This window comes from Ailuropoda melanoleuca, chromosome 8 (assembly GCF_002007445.2).
Source record: "Ailuropoda melanoleuca isolate Jingjing chromosome 8, ASM200744v2, whole genome shotgun sequence".
Classification (NCBI taxonomy): Eukaryota; Metazoa; Chordata; class Mammalia; order Carnivora; family Ursidae; genus Ailuropoda; species Ailuropoda melanoleuca.
Genome location: NC_048225.1, coordinates 69,781,616 through 69,806,449, shown reverse-complemented (window position 1 = coordinate 69,806,449; position 24,834 = coordinate 69,781,616). Strand labels below are relative to the sequence as shown.

At 44.2% G+C, this 24,834-nt stretch overlaps 1 protein-coding gene across 6 annotated transcripts in view; it reads right to left on the bottom strand.

Annotated features, from left to right (window-relative positions):
* PLD5 (phospholipase D family member 5) overlaps positions 1-24,834 on the bottom strand; it is a 339,166-nt gene that overhangs the window by 27,773 nt on the left and 286,559 nt on the right. For 5 of the 6 annotated variants that reach the window (XM_034666657.1, XM_034666659.1, XM_034666656.1 and 2 more), the window contains 2 exons: positions 12,702-12,899; positions 5,655-5,791 (listed from right to left, as the gene is read on the bottom strand). In XM_034666657.1, the coding sequence (XP_034522548.1) occupies positions 5,655-5,791; positions 12,702-12,899 (335 nt within the window). The remainder of the gene's footprint in view (positions 1-5,654; positions 5,792-12,701; positions 12,900-24,834) is intronic. The other variant, XM_034666658.1, reaches the window with a different exon arrangement.

Below are 24,834 nucleotides of genomic sequence, written 5' to 3'. Positions count from 1 at the left end.
TTTGACAGAGAGAGACAGCCAGCCAGATAGGGAACACAAGCAGGGGGAGTGAGAGAGGAAGAAGCAGGCTTCCAGCGGAGAAGCCTGATGTGGGGCTTGATCCCATAATGCCGGGATCACACCCTGAGCTGAAGGCAGACGCTTAATGACTGCGCTACCCAGGCGCCCCTATTCTGACAGTTTTTTGACGGAGTTTTTAGGATTTTCTATATATAAGATTATATCCTCAGCAAATAATGACAATTTTACTTCTTCTTTCCCAACGTGTATGCCTTTTATTCCTTGCCTGATTGCTTTGGTTGGGGCTTCCAGGACTGTTCAATACAATAAGAATGCTGAGAGTACTCATCCTTGCTTTTTTCCTGATCTTGGGGGAAATGCTTTCAATTTCTCTCCACTGAGTACAATGTTAGCTGTTGGTTTGTCATATATGGCCTTTATCATGCTGAGTTATATTCCTTCTGTACCCACGTTAAAGGTTTTTTTTTTTAATTATGTTGAGTTTATTATGCTGAGTTATGTTCCTTCTGTACACGTTAAAGGTCTTTTTTTTATTATCATGAAAGGGTGTTGTATTTTGTCAAATGGTTTTTCTTTGTCTATTGAGATGATCACATGATTTTTATCTATCTTTTTACTGATGCAATGTATTTGCATTTATTGACTTGTATATGTTAAAACATCCTTGTATCTCAGGGATAAATCCTACTTGGTCATTGTATATAATCCTTTTAATGTGTTTCTGAATTTGGTCTGCTAATATTTTCTTGAGAATATCTGCATCTATATTCATCAGGGATATCGATCTATAGTTTTCTTTCTTGTTGTCTCCTTATCTGAGTTTGGTAGCAGAGTAATCTGGCCTCACAGAATGAGTTTGAAAGTGTTTCTCCTTCTTGATATTTTGAACAAGTTTGGGGGAGGATTGGTGTTAATTCTTCTTTAAACATTTGGAAGCCATCTGGTCCTGAGGTTTTTTATGTTGGGAGTTTTTTGATTACTGATTCAATGTCTTTACTCATAACTGGTCTGTTCAGGTTTTCTACTTCTACCTGTCTCAGTCTTGATAGGTTGTGTGTTTCTAGAAATGTAACCTTTTTTTTTTTTTTGGTTTATGTAATTTCTTAGCATATAATTGTTCATAGTAGTCTCATAGTTCTGGGTATTTCTGCAGTATTCAGTTGTCATGTTTCCTCTTTCATGTTTATTTCTTTGAGTCCTCTCTCTTTTTTCCTTAGTCTAGCTAAAGGCATCAATTTTGTTTATCTTTTTAAAGAAGCAGCCCTTCGTTTTGTTGACCTATTAATTTTTTAGTCTCTATTTCATTTATTTCTGCTCTGATACTTATTATTTCCTTCCTTTTGCTAGCTTCAGGCTTACTTTGCTTTTCTTTTTCAAGTTCCTTGAGGTGTAAAGTTCGGTTATTTAAGATATTTCTCATTTCTCAGTGTATGTGTTTATAGTTATAAACTTTCTCTTGGATCTGCTTTTATGCATCCCATAATATTTGATATGTTGTATTTTCAAGATAATTTTTATTTCCCTTTTGATTTCTTCTTTGACCCCATAGTTGTTTGGAAGTGTGCTTAGTTTCATATTTGTAGATCTTCTTACTTTCCTCTTATTGATTTCTAGTTTCATACAGTTGTGGTCAGAGAAGATAGTTGGTATGATTTCAACTTCCTTAAATTTGCCAAGATTTGTTTTGTGACCTAACATGTGATTTATCCTGGAGAATGTTCCATGTACACTTGAGAAGAATGTGCACTCTGCTGCTGTTGGGTGTAATGTTCTGTATATGTCTGCTAAGTCCATTTGTTCTAAAGCCAGGTTCAACTGCAATATTTTCTTGTTGATTTTCTGTCTGGGTGATTTATCCATTGCTGATGGTGGGGTGTTAGAGTCCCCTACGATTACTGTATTACTGTCTATTTCTCCCTTATGATCCCTCATTAATTGCTTAATATGTTTTGAGGTTCCAGTGTGGGTAGCAAGCATGTATATTTATGATTGCTTTATCTTCATGATACATCAGCCTTTTTGTCATTATATAATGACCTTTGTCTCTTGTGACCCTTTCTGGCTTACAGTCTATTTTGTCTGATAGAAGTATGGTCACACTTGCCTTGTTTTCATTTCTGTTTGCTTGGAATATCATCTTGCATTCCTTCACTTTGAGCCTGTATGTGTCTCTGGAGCTGAAGTGAGTCCCCTGTAGGCAGCATATTTGCTCTTTTATCCATCCAGCCACCCTGCGCCTTTTGACTGGTGAGTTCAATCCATTTTCACTGAGAGTGAGTACTAATATCTAAGCACTTACTACTGGCCATTTTATTTTCTGTCTTCTGGTTATTTTGTCTTTCCATGTTTCTTTTTCTTTCTGTTTCTGTCTACTTTTGCCAGTTGGTGGTTTTCTGGGATAATTTGCTTGTTCTCCCTCCTTTTTATGTTTCATGTCTCTGCTCTAGATTTTTGCCATGTAGTTACCAGGAGGTTTACATAAAGCATCTCATAGAAAAAACAGTCTTTTCTCTGCTGATAGCACTTTATTTTTCTTCAGTTATCATCCTTTTACTCCTCTCCTTTTATATTTTTGATGTCACAAATGACCTCTTTGTATGCTATGATTTCATCACCAAGTTGTAGGAGCGATATTTTGATGCTCCTTTCCTTTAACATTTAGTTAAAGGAAACATTTACTACACGAATATTCCATAGGAGTGTATGTAATAGTATAGTGTATATAATAAAATAGTGTCACATTTAATACACTATTCCAAAAAAGAGTTACAATATTCTACTTCTGACTGCTTGTTTATCACCTTAATCAGAATTTTGTGTGCTTTCGGTTTTTTTTGCTTCAGCTTGAAGAACTCCTTTCAACATTTCTCGTAAGGCAGGTCTAGTGGTGGTGAACTCCCTCAGCTTTTGTTTTTCTGGGAAAGCCTTTATTTCTCCTTCACATCTGAAAGGTAACTTTGTCAGACAGTATTCTTGCCTGCCAGCCTACCTTTTTATTGTTCCTTCACACTTTTACTGATTTCTTTCTGAGAGATGTATTCCATGTGACTGAGGAGATAAATAACGAACAGCCCCAAGCTGTGAACCAAAAAAATAAGTGAACTGCTTAAAGAGGCAGCGCGCGATTGCTCACACAGGAAGAACCGAAGAGGGCCGCTGCTTTTCTACCGCGGGACCTGCTTAGCCGCAGGTTACTGTTCTCTTCACTTCCTACGTCTTCGAAAGTAGAAGTTACCTCTAACATTGCTGCCAAATGATGGTGTGTATGTGTGTACGTTCGTACACGCCACCAACCGTGTCTAGCTTGGGAGCATGTGACTTTTTCCTTTCGTTTGGGTGTTTAGCAGTATCTTAAAAGTTAAGTCTGTAGCATATTAACACACTGATATTTGATAATGTCTATTTGTTTATTCAAGTTGAATTCACTCCTGAAAAATTTCTCCAGGACAATGTAAAAGACAAGTAACCAGGCTGACTTCTAAATTTTTTTCATAATTTTTTCCATTCTTTTTTTTTTAGTGTAATGAAAAGGAAGTTTAATATGCACAAATAAAATAGAAAAACATTTCTTACAGACTGGCTAGTGGTAATGTTATTCAGAAGTGGTCTTTCACCTTATTATTTTTTTACACTATCAAAAAAGAATGTTTTGTCACAAATGAATAATGGACAGAGATATGTCATTGACATGTTTACAATAGGAAACATCTAAAACCCATGTACACTTGATAAAAAATAGTTAAAGGTAATGAGAATATTTATTTTAAAGTAAGGCAAAAGCTAATCTGGTTACAGTTGAGATTTTAATTGTCATACTTCCAGATTTATGAGTGGGGGAATTCAGTACTTAAAAGAGTTTGTTGTTTTCATTTGGCAAGACTACGAAAAAAAGAAAAAGTGTGGCTACATGTGGCTCTGCTGTTATACTTCAGCACAAACTGTGAAGTCATGCCCCCATTCACAGAAATAAAACGCACCAAAACAAACAAGCAAACCAAACAGGCTGCCTCAGCTGACACAAACGTTAGTGTCTTTTCTCAGGGGTTTCCCCCAATTTTTTTTCTTAGGTATTGAATTATAACCTGGATGTTTGAGCTATTTCTTTTGTCTCTGATGACTTTTCATCAGAATGCTCGCCAGGGGTGTGAGTATGATAAAAGAACTGTTCTTTGACTAACAGCTGAAATGGGAGATTAATAACCCAAAGACAAAATTTCAGGTGAGTTTTCAATTCTTTAACATTCTTTTAGTTTTCTCTCATTTTTGCATTTCCAAGATATTTTAGATTCTCCATGCTAACTCCTTCCCCCCGCTGGCCACAAGGGATCTTCATTTTGTCCATGGGACTTCATAGAATGAAGGTTTTGTCAATCCTAAGAAATCATCATCCCATACTAACGTAAGTCCATAAACTTGACCTTATTCTCATTCCCCATAATGGAAAAATCAGGCAAAACCTATCTACTATGTTTCAAAATCTTCCCAAAGGGAAGATGACATCTCAACTTCCTGAAACCTCAAACCAAATACACAATAAACAGGAGAAAAATAAAAAGGAGGGATAGAAAACATGTAAAAGTATATGGGTAAAAACCAATGACTATTCAAGGGACGTACCGTATTTTAAAGTAAAAGTGTTTTAACAGTGTCTCTGGCAGCTTCAAACGCTTTTCGACCATTATTATGGGAGATGGCTTTCTGCGAGAAACATGCGTTGGCAACCCTACAGCCATCTGCCTAAGGAAGCTGTACGGTGCGGCCGTGTGGGCCGGCACCATGAAGAATATGCAAGCAACAGAGCATGCCTGATCGTGTAACCTCAGTAAACGGTTATTTTGAAATTGTAATTTTCCAAATTAAAAAGGTCTCAGGTTGTACTCCCAGGGATGTGCACTTTGAGAACTTCTGGATCAGATGAGTTATTCAAAACACATGCACCCAAATCTCAGCATTCCCAGCAAGGAAGCAAAAGCTGGAAACATCAGGGACAGAGCCGTGCACTTACGCATGTAATGACGTAGGGGCGGACATTCTGCTCCCACATTTGTGCCAAGTATTTCTGCCCCAACAGTGGTGAATTACTGAAAAATCCCTTCATTTTAAAATGCTTTCTGCCTCATACAGAGGAGCGGACTGAGAACATACGCATTCTGAGTTTCCTTCTTCTTGAAGTCGAACACATATGAAAGTTTAGCATTTAATGAAGACTGGTGTGAACACGACAAAATGACGTCTCCTCGACGGAAAACCTTGCCAGGCCTACTCAGTGTCAGTAGGTCCTTCAGGGACACCTGCGGACTAATAATTTTCAAGACCTATTTTTCCCGAATAATTTTTATTATTTAATTTATTTTCTTTTTCAAGTAACTTCCAAGTTGACAACAACCTGATCTGCATTCTAAAGTTGTTCCCGTGCCTAGAAGGTGAAGCCCTGAGGACTCTTGCAGGGTGAGACCCTGAGTCCTTCCAACGGACTGAGGGAGGAGACGCATCCCAGGTAAGGGGCAAGTAAATGCACAGGGAGGAGGTCTGAGGGTGAGCGACCTAAGGGGAACCGAGAGGCTGGCTCCCCGTGGCCCCCGCTCGTGCCTGGCCCTGGAGACGGGGTTCGGCGAGCTGACGCACTCACTGACCTTTTGGTACTCGTGCTGGAGATGGGCAGGTAGTCCGTGACGGCGATGTACACGTACAGCTTGGCGTCGTCGATCACGCTGTAGATGGCGTCCACGTCAAAGCTTCTGTTTTTAGGACAGAAGAGTTTGGGAGAGTTCTGCGGAGACACAAAAACCAAACTTGTAGAGGATTCATTTTTGTCACCTGGGGCTTTCTCTTTTCTGTTGCCGTTTTTTCACGGGTTTTAATGGATCTTGGGTTTCAAGTCAAGGTTTGCAAAGCAACTTTCCAGCCCTTGATGAGATGAGAGAAATATGTATGTGGTCCTATCGTAGTTGAGGCGCGTTCAGATCCAGGTGCGGGAGGACGGGTCTCAAGGCCGTCCTTTACGTCGGGCTGCAGGAGGGAATGCTTGCTTCAATACCCACACCTCTGATTCTGGGAGGAGTACTCTTGCTGTAAACTTCGGGGGCTCTGCAAACACCCTGGCATGCAGAGCTAATAATTTTCTCAGGCATTACCCTATAATACAGACATACAAGTACAGACTGCAACCAATTTACTGGAAAAGTCATTTCATTATGAAGGTGACACGGCCATGAAATTGTCTTACCCTGACCGGTGGTGCACAGTGGCTAGTGGAGGGGCGCACATAATCCGAGGGGTGCTTTATACCAAAAGTCCGAATACGTGGTTTCTGGAACTGCCTGCCGTGGCAGTATTGGGCCCCTCCTGCAACGCTCAGGAGCTCTCTGCGCTGTGCTGCTGGGAATCCCCCACCCGGCTTACACAGAGGGAAGACCAAGCAGTGGTTCTGGACGCCCAACCGACGGCCGTGGAGCACTGGGGGCAGGAGAGGACCCTGGTCAAGGTCACACCCTCCAGGCATCCCTGCTCAGAAAGTCATCTCGGCAGCTGACTATCAGACTGAGTTTTTGATCACTTAAATTATTTTTCTTTTGGAACTGGGGATGAGCTTCCAAGTCTTTTAAAAAAATGAGTGCCAAAAAAAAAAAAAAGAAACCTTCCTGAAAGAACATAAGAGAACAGAAACAAACAAACAAAAATCCCCCACAAAAGCAGTAAAAAATAAAACCAATGAAACCTAGGGCCGGCCCTACAGCCTTTCCCCAGTGCACGCGTGGCGGATACTCGACCTGCCCGACTGGTCGACTGGACAGGAGCTCCTGCTTCCATAGTGTCTCCCGGTCTCCCTCTCCCTCCTGACTGCTGCTCCTCCCACCCAGACCCTGGTGCTGTTTGCTGGGGGCTTTTACACATCGTTTCCTTGTCACCATGATGCAAACACACACACACACACACACACACACACACACACACACATCACGCCCAGCGTTCCTGGTGTCTGGAGATCCAGCCCTAACTTATCGGAGGGATGTGTGTATGGCCCTCTGCGCCCTGGCCTCCCCTGTTTCTCTGCCTCCCTCCTGGGCTGGCCGCCACGCCCTCCGTGGCCCGAAGTGACATAACGGCCCGGCTCCCATCTGCCTGCCCTGCGCCTTTGGCCCTGCCGGCACTTGCAGCCCATGTTTCCCTGTTCTTGCCCATCGCAGTCCTACACTTTCTCTCAGTTCCAGCTCAAGGATGAGCCCCTCTGTGAACCTTCTTCACTTCCCCTCCAGAGGCTCCTTCCCTTCTCTGTCTCCTCCCATGACAGGATTTGTCTGTGATGTTACTGAGCCCTGTTCAAACCGGTAATTGCTTGCACTGGCCTCGTCTGCCTGCTTGGACTGTCGCTGGCTGGATTTTAGGGACTGCATGTCACTCATTTTTCTATCTCCACCAGTACATTCAATATTGAAACTACTTACTCCCTCCGCCCGCTGGGTCTGCTTTAAAGGTCCTTCAGTTAACACGGAGCTGCGGAGGGGCTGAGCTCCAGACGAGGGCTGAGCCAGTCTGACACGTGCCCAAAGGCCCGTGTTTTTGTTTCAGGACTTCCCGGACTTCCTTGTGTGTTCCCCAAACTGGTTTCGGTTTCAGGGGGGAACAAACTGAGGTGTGGAGTCATGCGTCTCTTCACCTTTGCTGTGACGTCGTGCCTCTCGGCGATGCAGGCCGGCCTCGGACACTCAGGCTGCAGAGCCTCGTGGCCTAAGGAGGGGGGCGGTAGGAACAGAACACACCTCTCACGCTCTCTGGGCTCGGTGCCTCTCTTCTGCGCTCGCTCTCCTTCGGGCAGCAACACTACTGAGTGCCGGCCACGCTCCCGCTCTAGTCTGGTCGCGCGGCACGAATAAGACGCCCATTTGCTTCGTGGCCCTTCAGTCTAGCACCTGTTACGTGGTGTCGCCTGCACCTGTCTGGGTGCCCCTGCACTAGCCTGTGCACCGCTGGACTTCGGATCTCCAGCACCTTGTTATCCCCCGCCACTCCTAGCCCCTGTTATGTGTCAGGATCTGCGGACCGAACGTGAGAGGGCTTCTTGCATTACCCAGCCTGACGCCCCAGCCCCCAGCCCCCGTGCAGCTGCTTTAGGCTAGGTGTTTCCATGCACGCGGGGACAGCTCCTTATTTGCAGCTGCCTGCCGCACTGTTGCCCACGGTCCCATCGCGGAACCCGATGCCTAGAGTGTGGCAGGGGCGCCGTGTGCTTATGAGGGAAACGCATGATTATTTGTATCCGTCCCCCGGCCCTGGGGGCGTGGCGGTGCTTGACAATGTGTTCTAGAGTCCGCTACCTTTGAAGATAGTATCTGGAGATACTAGTGGCTTCGAAATGTTTGCTTAAGGTGTAAGTGAATGAACAACAACACGAAGAATGATCTACTGATAGGGCAGAGGAAGGGAACTCGTTTCAATAGCTTAGAGAGAAGGCTGTCAAGTTTCCCTCTTACTGGTCCTGAATTAATTTTCTGAGCCTTGCACTGTGTACTCCCTTATTACAGGAAGGAGCAGGAAAACAGACCCTTCTCTTCGCCTCGGCTCTGTGATGACCTTTTACCGCCCGGTGTCCTCTGTCACCTGCTCTAGGGCATATGTTTCTCTCTCAGATCAATTAGCGCCTTATCCACGCACATGACTTGTTCTGCAGATTCATTAAAGACTTGCCTTAGTGAGCTTCTGATTTATTTCAAAACAGTTCCCTGGTTTGTAAAAAGTCCATACTCCATCCGAAGAATACAGAAGTTAAAATACATTAAACATAAAAAGATGGCAAAATATTTGTAAATCGTATATCTGATAAAGGACTTACACGCAGAATGTAGAACTCTCACAACTGAACAATAAAAATCCAAGTAAACTAATTGGAAAGGCGGGCAAAGCACCGGACAGACATGTCTCAAAAAAGAGAAACAAATGGCCAACGAACGCATGAAAATATAAAGGTAAAAACCACAGTGACATAGCATTTCACACCCACACACCCACCAGGAAATAAAATAGAAAGTAACAAGCATTGGCAAGGATGCGGAGAAACTGGTGCTGTCATTTATTGCTGGTGGAACTATCAAATGGGGCAGCCAGTTTGGACAACGGGGTGTCGGTCTCTCAAAGTGTTCAGCACGGAGTTACCACCTTACCCAACAGTGCCCCTCCCGAGGAGATGCCCCAAAGCACTGAAAACAGGTGCTCAAATACAACCTTGTACGTGAAGGCCCACAGCAGCACTATTCACAGGAGCCAGAAGATAGCAACCCCCAAGTGCTCAGCAACTGATGGACACATAAGCCAAATGTGATATATCCATACAACGGAAGATTATTTGACCATAAAAAAGGAACGACGTGCTGATTCATGCTATAACATTAATGGACTTCAAGAATATCATACTAAGTGAAAGGAGGCAATTACAAAAGATGACACACCGTTGGGGTGCCTGGGTGGCTCAGTTGGTTAAGTGTCTGACTCTGGATTTTGGCTTAGGTCTTGATCTCAGGGTCATGGGATCAAGCCCTATGTCAGGCTCCACACTCAGTGGGGAGTCAGCTTGAGATTCCCTCTCTCCCTCTCCTGCTCCCTCCTGTGCTCTCTCTTTCAAACAAGTCAATAAATCTTAAAAAAAAAAAAACTACATACTGTCTTACTCCATTTATATGAAATGCTAGAGAGAGGAAAACCCTAAGAGACACACAGTAGACATATAGCCCCTTGCCAAGGGCTGGGGGAAGGGAAATATGGAGATTGACCCCTAATGGGTGTGGTGTTTTCTTTGTGGCGATGACAATATTCTAAAGTTAGTGGAATACGCCAACAATGAATCATGGAACACTACATCAGAAGCCAATGATGTAATACTGTATGGTGACTAACAGAACATAGTAAAAAGAAATAAAATAAATAAATAAAATAAAATAAGTGGAGATAGTTGCACAGCTCTGACTACACTAAAACACATTGAATCATATATCTAGAAAGGATGAATTTCATGGAATGTAAAGTATCTCTCAGTAAAGCTACTAAAATGTAATCAACAATACACAGGGGACTGTTACAGGGTATTTTTCACAGCAGCACCACGTTCGACTTAATATCTGCACTCACTGTCAGTACACATGACTGGATGGACGAACTAACACTCAGGTCAGGGAGAACAGACCTTGAACCAACTAGTCGTGACCTTGGAAAGCAAATTTATAATCTCTAAAAAGAAATCTACAAGATAAGACAAAAACTCAGCCAACTGTGGTTCCTGTTTCTGATTTCAATGGGAAATGTAAGAAAATCAGAACTATGTGGACCCAAGTGATTAGAGATCACATAGCAAAGTCTCACCAAGTGTCTCTTTGTGTTACATGAGAAAATTAGAAATAATCCATGTGTACATCATAAAATTTATAGTTAACCATGCTAAGTTATTAATCATCTAAAATCTAATTTGGGGAATGGTAATTCTTAAGGTCTTCAATAATATTTTTGTGTGCATGTGTTAATTTAGTTAATTTATTTAAAATATAATAAACTATTTTAAGATATTTTACAACAAATACTTTGAATTAAAATAAATTTGTCTTGACATTTGTTTGGCATGCATTACTCAGAAAATTTTATGCATCCTAGAACTTTTTATTAAAATTACTACTCATAAAACCAATCCCGTATTTATTGCTGCTTTTAGGGGGCGGGAATACCAATGATGAAGATGGACCAGTATATGGCCTTTGGAGCCTTTTAAATAGTGGGACAGATGATCAATAAACAAACAGTTATGAGAACGTGATAAATGCTACAATAGGGGTGAGATCAAGGAGCTTTGGGCAAATGATACCAATTCCAATAGTGGGGGAGGGGATCTGACTTTACGTTATACCTGCAAGATTTTATACCTCTGCAAAAATGCTGTTCAACTAATATCTATTGAATTGAAATTCCAAAGTAGGCTTGATAGTAATAGGAAATAGAAAATAAAATAATAGGTTAAAATAATACAATAACTTAAAAATATTATAATAAATAAAATTGAAAGCAGATGCATTATATCATTTAAAAGACTATACCCAAAGGCATGTTTCAAAATGCTACATATTTCGTGGCAAATTGTTTAATAGAAAGCAATTTGTAAATTTGCCCCAGAGTACAAAGGCCTGCGTGTTAGTAGATTTTATTAAAGTTCTGGCCGTCTCTCTGGGGTAGGTATGTTAACTTTGGGATCGGTGGGGGGAGCTCCTCCAGCTTTTTAAGTGTCAGAATATAAAGGTACTCAACACCCACACTCACCTATCTCTAAGGTTCAAACCATAAATTCAAAATCCAGCAACTGCCTGAAATCTGCTGATAATTCGTCTATTCCTTGCTGCTTCCCACCTGCTTTACTGGAGCGGTTGGGCAGGCTGAGCAAGTGCCCCTCGGGGTGTCAGACACCCTGTCACCTGCTGGGTTAAGGATTCTTTGCCCGCTTTTCTATTGTGACACATCCAGAGATTCAGAACGACAGGCGGCCTCCTTGGCGTACAGGGTTGTCTTGAGAGGAAGTGAAACGGAACACACGAAATAATTCTGCTAGTAAAATGCCCTACACAACGTGCTACTTGCTGCTTTGTGGGCCTCCGCGTAGTTTAAAAACAAAAGTTTTTTTAGCTTGGTTTGATGAAAATCTTTCAGTCTGTGTTCTGCGATTCACATTTATATGAATTTGTTAAGACAAACAACTTAAGGAAAAAATATCTTCCTTTGTCTCAATTGCTACATGCCTAAATTTTCACATTGTGCTTTCATTTTAATTGGCAAAAAGGACAGAAGCCCCTTTTCGGTGAGAAGCTCTTGGGCGATGTGAAAGTTGCTGGCGTGACAGCACTGTCCTCGCGGAGGACCCCATGTCGCATTGGGAGTGTGGTTTCAGGAAGTCTGTCTCAGCACCGGGCGCCTGCTTCAAGACCAAATTCTGAGGTCTCTCCCCAGACCAGGGGCTCAGGTCCTGGGTAAGGGTGGGGGGTCTACACCTGCATTGTCAACAGCGCCCCAGACAGCTCTTAATTCAAGTTTGGGGACCAGGGCCGGAGGCACAGATGTCCAGACGCCCTTTCCCAGGGACCCTGTGGGACACCTGTGGTGTGTCCGTGGCCGGGGTGGAGGCGGGGGATGGGCGCTGGCGCTCCGTGTGCCCTGCCCTGAGCCTCGGGGAAGTGCAGACAGCTCTGCTGTCATCTCTTCTACACACCGGGGTTCCCTCAGATCTGTTTCATCAAAGGAAGATTCTACGGCTGAGAAACAAGCCTGAGAACCATGGAGCTGCGGCCTCGAAACTAGCATCTGAGGTCAGAAGACCTGGGCGCTGCTGCCGCTCTCGGCACCTGCCGTCTCGGGGTCTTCGTGCTGGAAGATAAGCTCAATAACCCTTGGTGTGCGACACGCTCACAGAGCTGCCTTCACAGAGGACCGGGGCGGTCACAGCAGGTCACGCAAAGCGTCAGCAGCTAGGAATGAGTATTAACGTTCACTATTGTGATCATCACTGGGGACAGCCGCGGCTGGGCCACAGAGCGGGCACGTCTCACCTCTTCAGGGGTGGGGCAGAGCTGATCTCTAGGACTGAGGTTTGCCCAGGGCCAGGTCACCCCTGGACATTCCAACTTGGGAGGAGGCAGGAGCAAGAGGCAAGGACTCACCGACACAAAGGCCTGAGACTTGGTTTCGTTCAACTGAAGCTGCAATTTCTTCTCGTTGTCATAGACACCGTAGAGCCTCTTGGACCAGGTCTGCGGCACCCTGTTCTTGAATTTTAACGAGCTGTACAGGGCGAATATCCTCTGTAAGTCCAGGACCAGGCAGCTGCAGTTGTAGAAGACGACACCGAGCTCCTTCATCTGCGGGGTTAAAAGAGAAAGCATGGCTGCCGTGTACAAGTAACCGAGGCCGGTAGTTTCAGAGGAAGAGGACGCGCGGGAGCGCAGTGGTGGTGACTTCTTCTCCTGCAGCTGTTGTACAGAAGTGTGCACATACAGTCACAGCCCGGGACACGCAAGTGAGGCAGCGTAAAAGTGCTTCAATATTTAAGGAGAACTTAACTTGCCATTTTGCATTTGGGATCTTACAGATAATTTTTCCATATTCATCTCCATTTTTCTTCCTTTACTTTCTTTTTTTTAGATTTTATTTATTTCAGAGAGAGAGAGGGAGTGCATAAGCAGGGGAGCGTCAGACAGAGGGAGAGGGAGAAGCAGGCTCCCCACTGAGTAGGGAGCCTGACATGGGACTCGATCCCAGGACCCCGAGATCATGGCCTGAGCCGAAGGCAGACGCTTCACCGACTGAGCCACCCAAGTGCCCCCACCTCCATTTCTCATATCAGCTCTTCAGATTCATCTCCTTAAAAATTTTCATATGAGTCCTTGAATCATGCAGCAATATAAAGGTAGGGTTTTAACGGCAGCTTCACGGAATGGCTTAGATCATGGGTTCTGAGGTCAAACTGCCTGGAATTATGCTCAGTTCTATGGCTTTCCAGCTGCGCGACATTGTTGGGCAAGACACATCATCTCTGGGTCTCATTCTCCTTCTACAAAACGGGGTTAATCGTATTTATTCCACACTCTGCTTGGTGCGTTTAAAATGGTCAGTACATTTAAAGGGCTCAGAACAGCGCCTATGACTTGGCGCTCAGAAATAATTTGTTAACAATACAAGTGACTCATGTGAACACAACACAAGCCTCAAGAGGAATTCACCAATGCGCTCCTGCGACGAAGAGACCAGACAGAGGATTTTTTCCACTTCCCGCAATGCACGGATGGGGGAGGGAAAGCTCAGACAGACAGGCAAAGGCACTTGCCCCAAGTGGGAGACCCCGCCATCAACAGATTGAGAATCTGAATGCAGGTTTTTGACCTTTGATCGAATACATCCAGGAACATAGCAGCGCTGACTTCATCTGAGTCCAGGATCACTTTGTAAAAGTTACAGACGCTTTCTACTTTAGTCAGTGAAAGTGACACAGTAACATGTGGGTCGTAAAAGGACAGCACAAGGATACGTGCTCTGTGATCTGAATACCCAGGGAGGCGTGTGCTAGGGACACCTGGGTCTGCCGATGTTAAACTCCCCTCTTCTCTCTTCCTCCAGCTCCCCACTGAAGACTCTACTCAGGATTACAGAAGACGTCATCTGCTGTAGAGGACCGCTTAGGGCTCCCTAATACAGTGTGCTCTGGAGCCTGGCATCTGTGCTCGCCTGGCATCCTTCTCCCGGGTCCACAGTGACTACAGGATAGATGCATGCACGTTTCTTCACCTGCTGATGAACTTGCCCTACTTTTCTCTAATGCAAGAAATGAAGCAATGTGCACCTGTGCATGTATCTTTGTGCACCTGTGCAAGTACTTCTTTAGTATAGCTTCCTAGAGTAGGCTGTACAAACACATGAAGGGCAATCAGAGGTCAAGAAAGTGGGCAGAAGCAGAGCAGAAAGGGTGTGTCAGGCATGTGCAAAGGCACTGCGGGTGGGGGGTGGATATAATCAGAGCTGGGAGGCTAAAGCGGAGTGGGCTAGGGAGAACGTGTGTGTGTGTGAGTACGTAAATATGTTTTTCTGGGTGAAACTGTAGGGACAGGGATGGCAGATCCTCAGGGGCCTTTGAGCTGGGATAAACAGCTTAACATTTATGTTGAGGGTCCCGGGAAAGCCAGCAATGAGGGTAGGGGCGTGATCAGGCTATGAATTAGAAAGGTCCCCTTGGCTGTGGTGTGGAGACAGAAGACAGGGTGAGGGAGCTGGGGCATTCCACCCCAGGTCTTGGCAGGAGCCAGATGCAAAACTTCCATGTTCCTATGTGTTTTCTAATCTCAGAGATTTCAAAAAATTGTCTAGGGTAACTGCTAACGACTGCTAATTTTATTTCACGTTGAAGACAGAGCCCGCTGTGCTGTTTGCTGACAGGGTTTCAGGAATATTCAGCTCTGCAGCTGACCTTCACGGTTTTGTACCTTTTTTGCAGGTTGAATCAACACTGCCACACTACCTTCTCCAGGAAAGCCTTGAGCATTTCACTGTTTCTCAACTTTTATACTAGTTCAGCAGGCATAACCAAGCTTTTTATCTGGGGTGGGGGGTGGACAAGATGAGATCTGGGTCCCATGTGGGTAAGCAGCTGTCCCCAGGGTCAGGGCCTCCTTGACATCCAGGGGGCCCATGTTCTCTGGCCATGCCTGGGCCCACCATCAGGACGGAAGGAAGGAAGAAAGGAAGGGTGGGATGGAGGAAGGAAGGGAGGGCAGGAAGGAGGAAGGAAGGAGGGAGGGAGGGAGGAAAGAACGGAGGGAGGAAGGGAGAAGGGAAGAGGGAGGAAGGAAGAAAACAGCAGTATTGGACCTGAGGCCAAAGATGGCGGATAGAAGTCTAAGTCTGGCACCAACCAGACACAGGGCCTTAGGGAAGTCATCCCGTTTCTCAGTCTTTGTCTACTCCTCTGAGCTATGAGGGTGTTTAGTTCATAAAGTCTACAAGGGTCTTCCAGCCCTGCATCTAGGGGTTCAGGACGTCAGTGTCTGTCTACCTCTATCCCCTTCTCCATGCCTCATCAACCTTGCCAGTGCTGCCTGGAGAGCGTGTTTGTGTCACAGGATGAGTTCCTCTAAGCTGCTGCAGGACTGTGGCTGGTGACCCTCCCTGCTTTTATCTTTTTTTTTTTTTTAAAGATTTATTTATTTGTTTGAGAGAGAGAGAGAGAGCAAGAGCGTGAGCGAGTGGGGGGAGAAGCCAGAGAGTGGGAGAATCGCGAGCAGACTCCCGGCTGAGCCCGGACCAGGGTGAGGGGCTGGATCTCACGACCCCGAGATCATGACCTGAGCCGAAACCAAGAGTTGGACCTTTCACCGACTGAGCCACCCAGGCACTCCATCCCGCCCTGATTTTAATTTCAGACAAGGCACATTTGCATCTTAATCCTGCAAGTCCAGGGTTGAATAGCCTTGGGTAAATTACCTATTCTTAAATTTCAGTTTATTGTTCAATGAGGACAATCCTGATCTCCAAGGTTTGCTGTTAGAATTTAATAATAATCACAATTTTGATAGCTCGTACTGACTGTTTAGCTGGTGTGTGTACCGTGTTGAATAGTGCCTCCTCCCCCCCAAATCAATTTCCACCTGGAGCCCATGAATGTGACCCTCGTGAGAAATACGGTCTTTGCAAATGAGATCCCGATGAGCTCATACTGAATTATGGTGGGTCCTAAATCTAATATGACTGGTGTCCTTGTAAGAAAAGGAAAATTTGGACCGGCACACAGGGGAGACGGCTGTGTGAAGACAGAGACAGGAGCGAGACACCTACAAGCCAAGGAACGCTACGGATTGGCGGCAACAACCAGAAGCTAGAAGGAGGTGAGGAAAGATCCCTCCTAGAGCCTTCAGGGAGAGCCTAGCTCTGCCGACACCTTGGTTTCACACTTCTAGCCTCCAGAAATGTGACTGAGTAAGTTCCTGCTCGCCTAAGCCACCAAGTATGTAATTCGTTCCGACAGCCCTTCGTGTTGAACATACAGGGAGCCTCACTGACTTTCATCTTGATAGTGGGTCAGCTAGACAGTGTTCATCCCCATTCTACACAGGGGAAACTGAGGCTTGGAGAGTAACTTGCTCATTGTAAGTGACGTAACTGAGACTCGAACTTGGGTCTAACTCAGAAGCCTGCATGCCTAACACTAAGCTAATACCGCACTTAGCACCTGGCTAGAATACAACACATGCTACCTACTGCTATTAACTCTCCGATGCCCTCTCCGGCCAACCCACCTCCTGCTTCGTCGAGTACTGCACCCGGTGCCTACTTCTGATGCGGTGTGTTTTACCCTGTATCATAACCAAAAAAAATTTATGTGTCTGTTTCCCCTAGTAACTCTCTAGTCTCTGTAGAGACCATGCCCGGTTCATATCTTTTCCCCCGTGCTGGACTATGGTACTTGCCTAGAAAATGTTTATTGAATGAATGCCTGGCCTTTGAAAAGAGTAAATGGTGGTCAGAGAGGAAAAACAAGTTCCCTTCTGAATTCAGGAGCCCTAGCTCAGCCTCATGCATCTGATGCTGAGTACATGAATTTAGCACAAATCTCTCTTCTGGTACCAAGGAAACAGAACACCTGGAGATGGCCACGCCCAGAGACCCGCCCGAGAGATTTTCAAGAGCACAGTGCTCAGAGATCGGTATCAGTGGCAGGGCTTACACTGGTCAGCGGGCTGACTGTCCTCTAGACACGCTTCCTGCACCGACCAGCGCCAGGGTGCAGAGACCAAGATGAGTTCGTCTTTTGAATGCGAACTGACTTAAAGGAGTCCACACCATCCAAGCCCCGGTGGAGTCAGAGATAGAATGCCACTGAACGTAGAAGTCCAGGGAATCTTTTGATTTTTGTCACCAAAAATAGACTCAAAATGGATGAAAGATCTAAAGATGAGACAGGAATCCATCAAAACCGTTGAGGAGAACACAGGCAGCAACCTCTTCGACCTTGGCCGCAGCAAGTTCTTCTGGAGCTAGAGGCTGGAGACCACCAACTAGAGGTGTTCCTACACGTAAACATGAACACCTGAACACTAACTATCTGATGCTTGGCCGAGGCATGGAAGGTCAAGGGCAAAAGGCTGTAATTGAAACAGTGTCATACCAGGCTTGGATTCCTGCTAAAGTCAATGGACAATGTTGTTTTCAAGACTCAATCCAATTTTCCACAGACTGTGATAGGAAAGTTGGCTGGATTCCCCTGGGAAATCCAGGAAGATGAAAACAGATGTTTCATGAAAGCCAAATGAGAGCAAATCTTTGTCAAATGTTTGGGCTTAGGGACCAGATACAGCATTAACATTATGGTTCTTTAACTCCTGAGCTATGTGACTTTGGAGTAGCTCATCAACTTCTTTATGCCCCCGAGAAAGACAAAAGCAGCTCTTGACGTCTGGAAGCTGGAACACGACTGCCAGCTTGGCCTTGATGTTTTCAGGAGCGGCCTGGCACTCACAGCAGTGCCTTGGAGTTCTCCTGTCAAACATAAGCTGTTTCGAGTGCACTAACATCAAAACAAACACAAGACCACTCTGTGATCATGTCTAGACACAGACAGAAGCATGAGCACTGTCCAAACCATAAAAATGACCGAAGACCCCTCCATACGAGTGGCTGCTGCTTCTTTACCGACGACACACAGTTTTAGCCTCACTGGCTCCCTCTCCCATATAGACGATTTATGAAGATACCCAATCATAAAATTACCCCTACGTCCTGACAGCATTCAATCCTGAGCAAAGCCCTGCTTCCTAAAATCTTCCCCCAAATCACCTAAGCCCTGATTCCATAAGTCCTAAGACCTGCTTATTGAGACACCCCATGTTTTGCCACAAAGTGTCCTCTCCCTTGTAAGAAGCAACTTGTTCAAAATCAGTTGGTTGGTCTTTGGCTGGAGGGCAATGCCCCCACCTTATTTCCATGACAACCTCATAGGATTGTTAAGGACAGACAGTTTGGTGCAGCAAAGCACAGCGACCAATACTCAGTATGTGTTGACTGTTGTTTTTCCTATTCTAAGTCATACTATACAGGGAAGTGTTAGGTATTCAATATTGTTCTGGTTTAAACAGCAAGCTGCCCAGGTAGCAAGGCAAGAGGCATTTAGGGGCAAGGAATGAATAAAGTCACTGATGGCTCTTAGGAAAAGGCATAAAGAAGGATTGCACTTTGGGAAGGAGCTTCGCGCATTAGAACCTAAAGCCAACCAAAGCTCCTGAGACATTTTCAGTGTTGCTCTGTGTTCTGGTCTCTGCATGTATTATATTCCATGTTTTGGAAGGTGTACTATTACACATTTTAATTTGGTATCTAGTGAACTAATTCCTTAAAACCAATTTGGAAGAATTGGTTTCACGTTTAAGTCTTTAATCCATTTTGACTTTATTTTTGTGTACAGTGTCTAAGAAAGTGGTCCAGTTTCATTCTTCTGCATGTAGCTGTCCAGTTTGCATATAGCTGTCCTTTTTTTCAGCACCATTTATTGAAAGAACTGTCTTTTCTCCATTGTATATTCTTGCTTCCTTTGTCATAGATTAATTGGTCATATTGGGTTTCTTTCTGGGCTCTCTACTCCATATGTCTGTTCTTGTGCCAGTACCATGTTGTTTTAATTCCCATAGCTTTGTATTATATATTGAAATCTAGGATTGTGATACTTCCAGTTTTGTTCTCCTTTTTAAGACTGCTTTGACTATTCAGGGTCTTGTGGTTGCATACAAATTTTAGTATTATTTGTTCTTGTTTTGTGAAAAATGCTGTTTGCATTTTGATAGGGATTGCATTAAATCTGTAGATTGCTTTGGGAAGTACGAACATTTTAACAATATTAGTTCTTCCAATCCATGATCATGAAATACCTTTCCATTTGTTTGTGTCCTCTTCAGTTTCTTTTGTGACCTAAATGTGAGACCTGAAACCATAAAACTCCTAGAAGAAAACATAGGCAGTAATCTCTTTGACCCCATTTGCAGAAACATTTTTCTGGATATGTGTCCTAAAGACAAGGGAAACAAAAGCAAAAATAAACTATTGAGACTTCTTCAGAATAAAAAGCTTTTGCACAACAAAGGAAACCATAAAAAAACCCACAAAAAGATAATCTACTGAAAGAGAGAAGATATTTGCAAATGATATATCCAGTATGGAGTCAATATCCAAGGTCCATAATGAATTTATAAAACTCAACTGCAAAGAAACAAATAATCCAATTAAAAATGGGCAGAGGACCTGAACAGATGTTTTTCCAAAGAAGACATACAAGTAAGAAACAGACACATGAAATGATACTCAGTATCACTAATCATCAGGAAAATGCAAATCAAAAACACAAGATACATCTTACACCTGTCAGAATGGCTAAAATCAAAACTGCAAGAAATAATAAGTGTTGACGAGGATGTGGAGAAAAAAGAACACTTGTGCACTGTTGGTGGAAATGCAAACTGGTGCAACTACTGTGGACAACAGTATGGAGGTTCCTCCAAAAGTTAAAAATAGAAATACCATATAATCATAAAGAAAACAAAAACACTAATTCAAAAAGATATGTGCACCCTTATGTTTACCTCAGCATTAACTATAATACCAAGATATGGAAGCAACCCAAGTGTCCACGGGTGTCCACTGACAAATGAACAGATAAAGAAGATGTGGTATATATATAAAATGGAATGTTACTCAGTCATAAAAAAGAATGAGATCTGGCCATTTGCATCAACATGGGTGGATCTAGAGGGTTTAATGCCAAGTGAAGTAAGTTGGATAGAGAAAGACAAATACCTTTTGATTCCACTCATATGTGGAATTTAGGAAACAAAACAAATGAACAAAGAAAAAAAAGAGACAAACAAAGAAAACCAGACTCTTAAATACAGAGAACAAACTGGTGGTTGTCAGAGAGGAGGTGGGTAGGGGAATGGGTGAAAGAGATAAAGGAGATTAAGAGGTACAAACTTGCAATTACAAAATAAATAAGTAACAGAGATGAAAAGATGAAAAGCATAGGGAATATGGTCAATAAGACTGTAAAAATGGTGTTTGGTGACAGATGCTAACTACATTTATCATGACCAGCGTGGAGTAACGTACAGAATTGTTAAATCATTATAGCGTACACCTGAACATAATAGAGCACTGTATGTTAATTATACCTAAAAAAACCTAATGGAAAAACTGGAAGTATAAAAATAAAAATTCTTATTTAATGGCACCCTAATTATGAGTGACGTTTATCCCTTTAGTACGATCGGAGGGATGAAAGCACGTTTATGGACACTCTCAGCGTTTAACATCCCCAGAACTCTCCTGACGCACCACTCAGCATCAGCAGGACACAGGCGGGCACTGTCTCTCTGCGCACTGTCCAGATGTTCTCCCGCTGCTAGTATCACTAATGACCCCGCTCTAACAAATGTGTAGTGTTCCTTCTCCTCTGTTGTGGAAGCTGCTTCTTTGTGAGCTTTTCTATGCAATGCCTGACATCAGTCTGCTCTGTGACTACATTATAGCTTCAGAATCTGCAGGCGATGGAAGAAGCCAAGCCTGGCCCTCTAGAGATATAAAAGGGATTATACTTCCTCTGAGTATCATCCTCTCAACCTTAGGATGACTCAAACCCATTCCTAATTATATATATTTGGTTCAGGCTGGTGTCGATTGAAGATTGAAAAAAAGACACTGGGTTTCATTTTGCAGATTTTTCAGCTAGGGCAAAAAATCCAGGACAGGTTTGTGAACAAATCTTCCAATGATAGCCATGGGAAAAATAACTGAGTATTTGGGTTTCTGAAAAGCTTCTATGTCTAGATAATCAAAAGGAAAAAAAAAGCTAAAATGATGGACTGATTGATTGGCTGAGGTTCTTAATGTTGCCATATTAATAAGACAAACCTTACCTACCAGGCGTCAGTCCTCTCTCTACCTGCTGGTGGGCTGCTCAGGTCAGCATAACCACATGCCTGCCACATGCCTGCCGAGCGTCCTGATGGGCCACCCTGACTTTTTAGTTCAATCACACAGTTGACAGTTGATTGAATGGTCCAACTCTTTGAATAAAATAATCTTGAAAAAGCTGGAGATTTATCAGCTAAGGATTCTCTGGAAGAGAATTACTCTCAACAAAAGACAAATTGTCTTTTCCACAAAATGGCCACCATGTTCATGAGCAGCCCATGGGGCTAAGGAGGCCTGGGGCCTCAAGCAACCTGGAGTAAGTGTAGCAACTTCACTTAAAGCTCGAGTTCTATCAGTGGTTCCATCTGTCCCTTGTACTGGGATGTTAACCTGAGAATTTTTGGAGTGTGGGTTTGACACAATCCAGCAGATGCTACCATCCTCCTGCTTACGGAGAAATAAGAACGGCGGTACTAATTATCCCGGAGCTTACTGTACCCCATGCACTGTTCTAGACGCTCGACAAGCCTGTTTGTTTAAACCTCACAACAACTCCTCTTACAGGGAAGGAAACAGCAAAGGAGAAAAGGACTTGCCCAAACACAGCTGATGAGCCGGGAAGCTGAGAGTCATAGATACTGAGGGACTAGCTTAGTATTTCATCTTTGGGAAGAATTATTCACAGCATGGAGTGCCCAGAAGACTCTAGCCCTGGAAGTTCTGTGTGTATTAGTAGTCTCAGTTTCAAAACAAAATAAGGATTAGGGGAAACGTGCAATTACACCAAAAAACCATTTTTCTTTATTTTCTCAAAATCAGTGGAAGGCAGTATGAAAGGAAATGCAGTGACTGGAAACCCAGCCCCTTTCTGCTGAGGGCCTGAGTGGCGGCAGAGGGAGACGGGCTGGGGCTGGCTTGTGCTGCAGAAGCCTGAGCAGGCGTCTGATGGATGCTTCTGTCAGCAGAACGTGAAGGGAGAGCCATGAGCATCGTTCCTCACTGTAATTCAGAATAATTAATACAAGTTAGCTTAGCCACAGCTCAATTTATCATTTACAGATGTCTGGTTTGCTGTTTTCAGGATTTCGTAGGAATGTGAACGAGCATTTCTTGAATCCCCTTGACAAAGACAGAAGCAGCTGCCCTGTTCGCAGCTACAGGCATCCCGCCGGCTCCTGGTTTATGTTCCGAGTTGCTGCAGGAAATTTAATTAGTAGGAGCTCTAACCAGATTTTGTTTCTGCCCTCAAGGTGAAATTTTTGTTCCCAAGGATAGAAAAAAAGAGCTTAATCTTAGCATCTCCAAGACAGCCTCCCACCCAGACATGTGCTCTCTGGCCTCTCCTTTCTGGCAGCTGAGGGCCTACACCCCGGCACTTCTTGAAGTCTTATTTTCGTTGTTACCAAGCGGGAATAATAGTGATGGCCACAAAGAACACGACTAATTGAAGAGACAGCAGAGTCTGAGAACCTTAGAGAACCCCTAGTTCAATCTTATTTCAAAAGTGAGGAAACAGAGGCCCCCAAAGGGGACTGACTCACAAGATTACAGAACAATGAATGTCCTGTGATTTCTGGTCCTGGACTCCTTTGCCCAATAAGGCCGCGCCAATACCGCACAAGGTCTGCCTCCAGGATGGAGAGGGCTGGTGCTTGCTGGCTCCCTCCCTCCTTTCACACAAACCAATGCTTCATTTTTTTTCCCTTTTTTTTTAAATAAGGCTTTCACAACTCTCCAAAGCACCACTTACTCCCCTGGCATCTTTGACCGCTGGCTATAAGGAATTCACACATCGGTTGCCTGGCTTTATCTCGTCAAAGGAAGTCAATAGATAAAACCTTGGGTGACCGGGGAATGTTAATGGGAGGAGTCCTGAAGGAGTAGAGCCAGGAGGGGAACGGGATGAAAAGCATCGGGATCACAGCTCAGTTATTTCTGAGTACTTGAATTTCATTCTGCTTCTTCTAGAGCATTGACAATGATTTCAGAGTGTCTCTGCAGCTCTGGCTGGGCCTACTTCCTGTAGCTGGGCCTACTTCCTGTAGCTAGGCCTACTTCCTGTAGCTAGGCCTACTTCCTGTAGCCAGGCCTACTTCCTGTATTCTCTTGTTACTATGAGCATTAAGGAAGCTGACATCATCCGTTCCAACGCACTACGTTGGATCCCCTTTCCAACCCCTCCAAGGCTCAGTTCTTGACAGAATGTCAGGCCAGACCCGGGTGACTATATCTGCCTTCCAGGTTTGCAAAATAAACACCCACCCCACTTCGGTACCAGGATATTAACAGTAATGTGAATATTACCCATTTAGCTTCTTCTTACTCATGCAAAGATGAAATAATTAAGGAAACCAGAGAAGTGGAGAAAACCTAACCTGAAAGAAAATACAAAATTATACATCCATGCTACTCTTCTTTGAAGCCATGTCATCTGACAGTGGGAAATAGGGGTAAGTGGACAGAAATTAGGGGGATTCATTTGTAGATTATAATTCATTAAACTAATTTAGTCTTTAGTCTTCTTTGAGACCCTGAAGTACCGAAAAGGCTCTGAAAATTTTCAGGAAAAAAAGGCATCTTCCTTTTGTCCCGAAGAAATGTTTTGACCTCAGACTATTCCACTCCTCTTGATTCATTCTTTTTTAATTCAGAGCATGGGCTCACTACCCTTCTTCTCCTCAGTGCTGCTGTCATGAGCAGTACTGAGTTCCCTTCCCTCATGTCACCACACCAGGGACAATAAGGGCTGCAGATACCGAGCCTTTTAAGAAGAAATGTTACACCTATACTCCCAGCTCACTGGTTCTCATCTCCTCTGGGTCCACGAGAAACATCTCAGAATGGTGAAAGAAGACAGTGCTTCCCCTCTGGGCTGGGCCACCACGGGGCTAGCCTACAATCCCGACCGCAAGTGCTGGCCGCCCCGGGAGTTCATCTGCCTTAGTGAGTAAAGCACGGACTCAGGCTTGAATTCTAGTTCTGCTGCCTTCCCCACTGTGACTTTGGCCACGTTCCTTTTGTGCCGGAAACTGACAAGCTCCTTAATCTCTCTGTAAAGTGGGGGTAATAATAATACCCATAGGGCTGTTGCGATGATTAAACAAATATACAGAATCGACTTAGGTCGGTAGAAAGACAAATGCTTGCAATTACTGCTAGCATCATCATTATTATTACTGCATTACATCCAACCATACATCAGAAGGAATTACCATGCACACATCTGCCACACCTACACTCTTCAGGAGAAGGTTCTTGGCCATCAGAAGGTGGTCTCCATTCTGGTTTCATCAGTGACGAAGCTCCTAGTTTGATCACCACCTGTCTGATTCCTGGTGGTGTTTTTAAAAACGG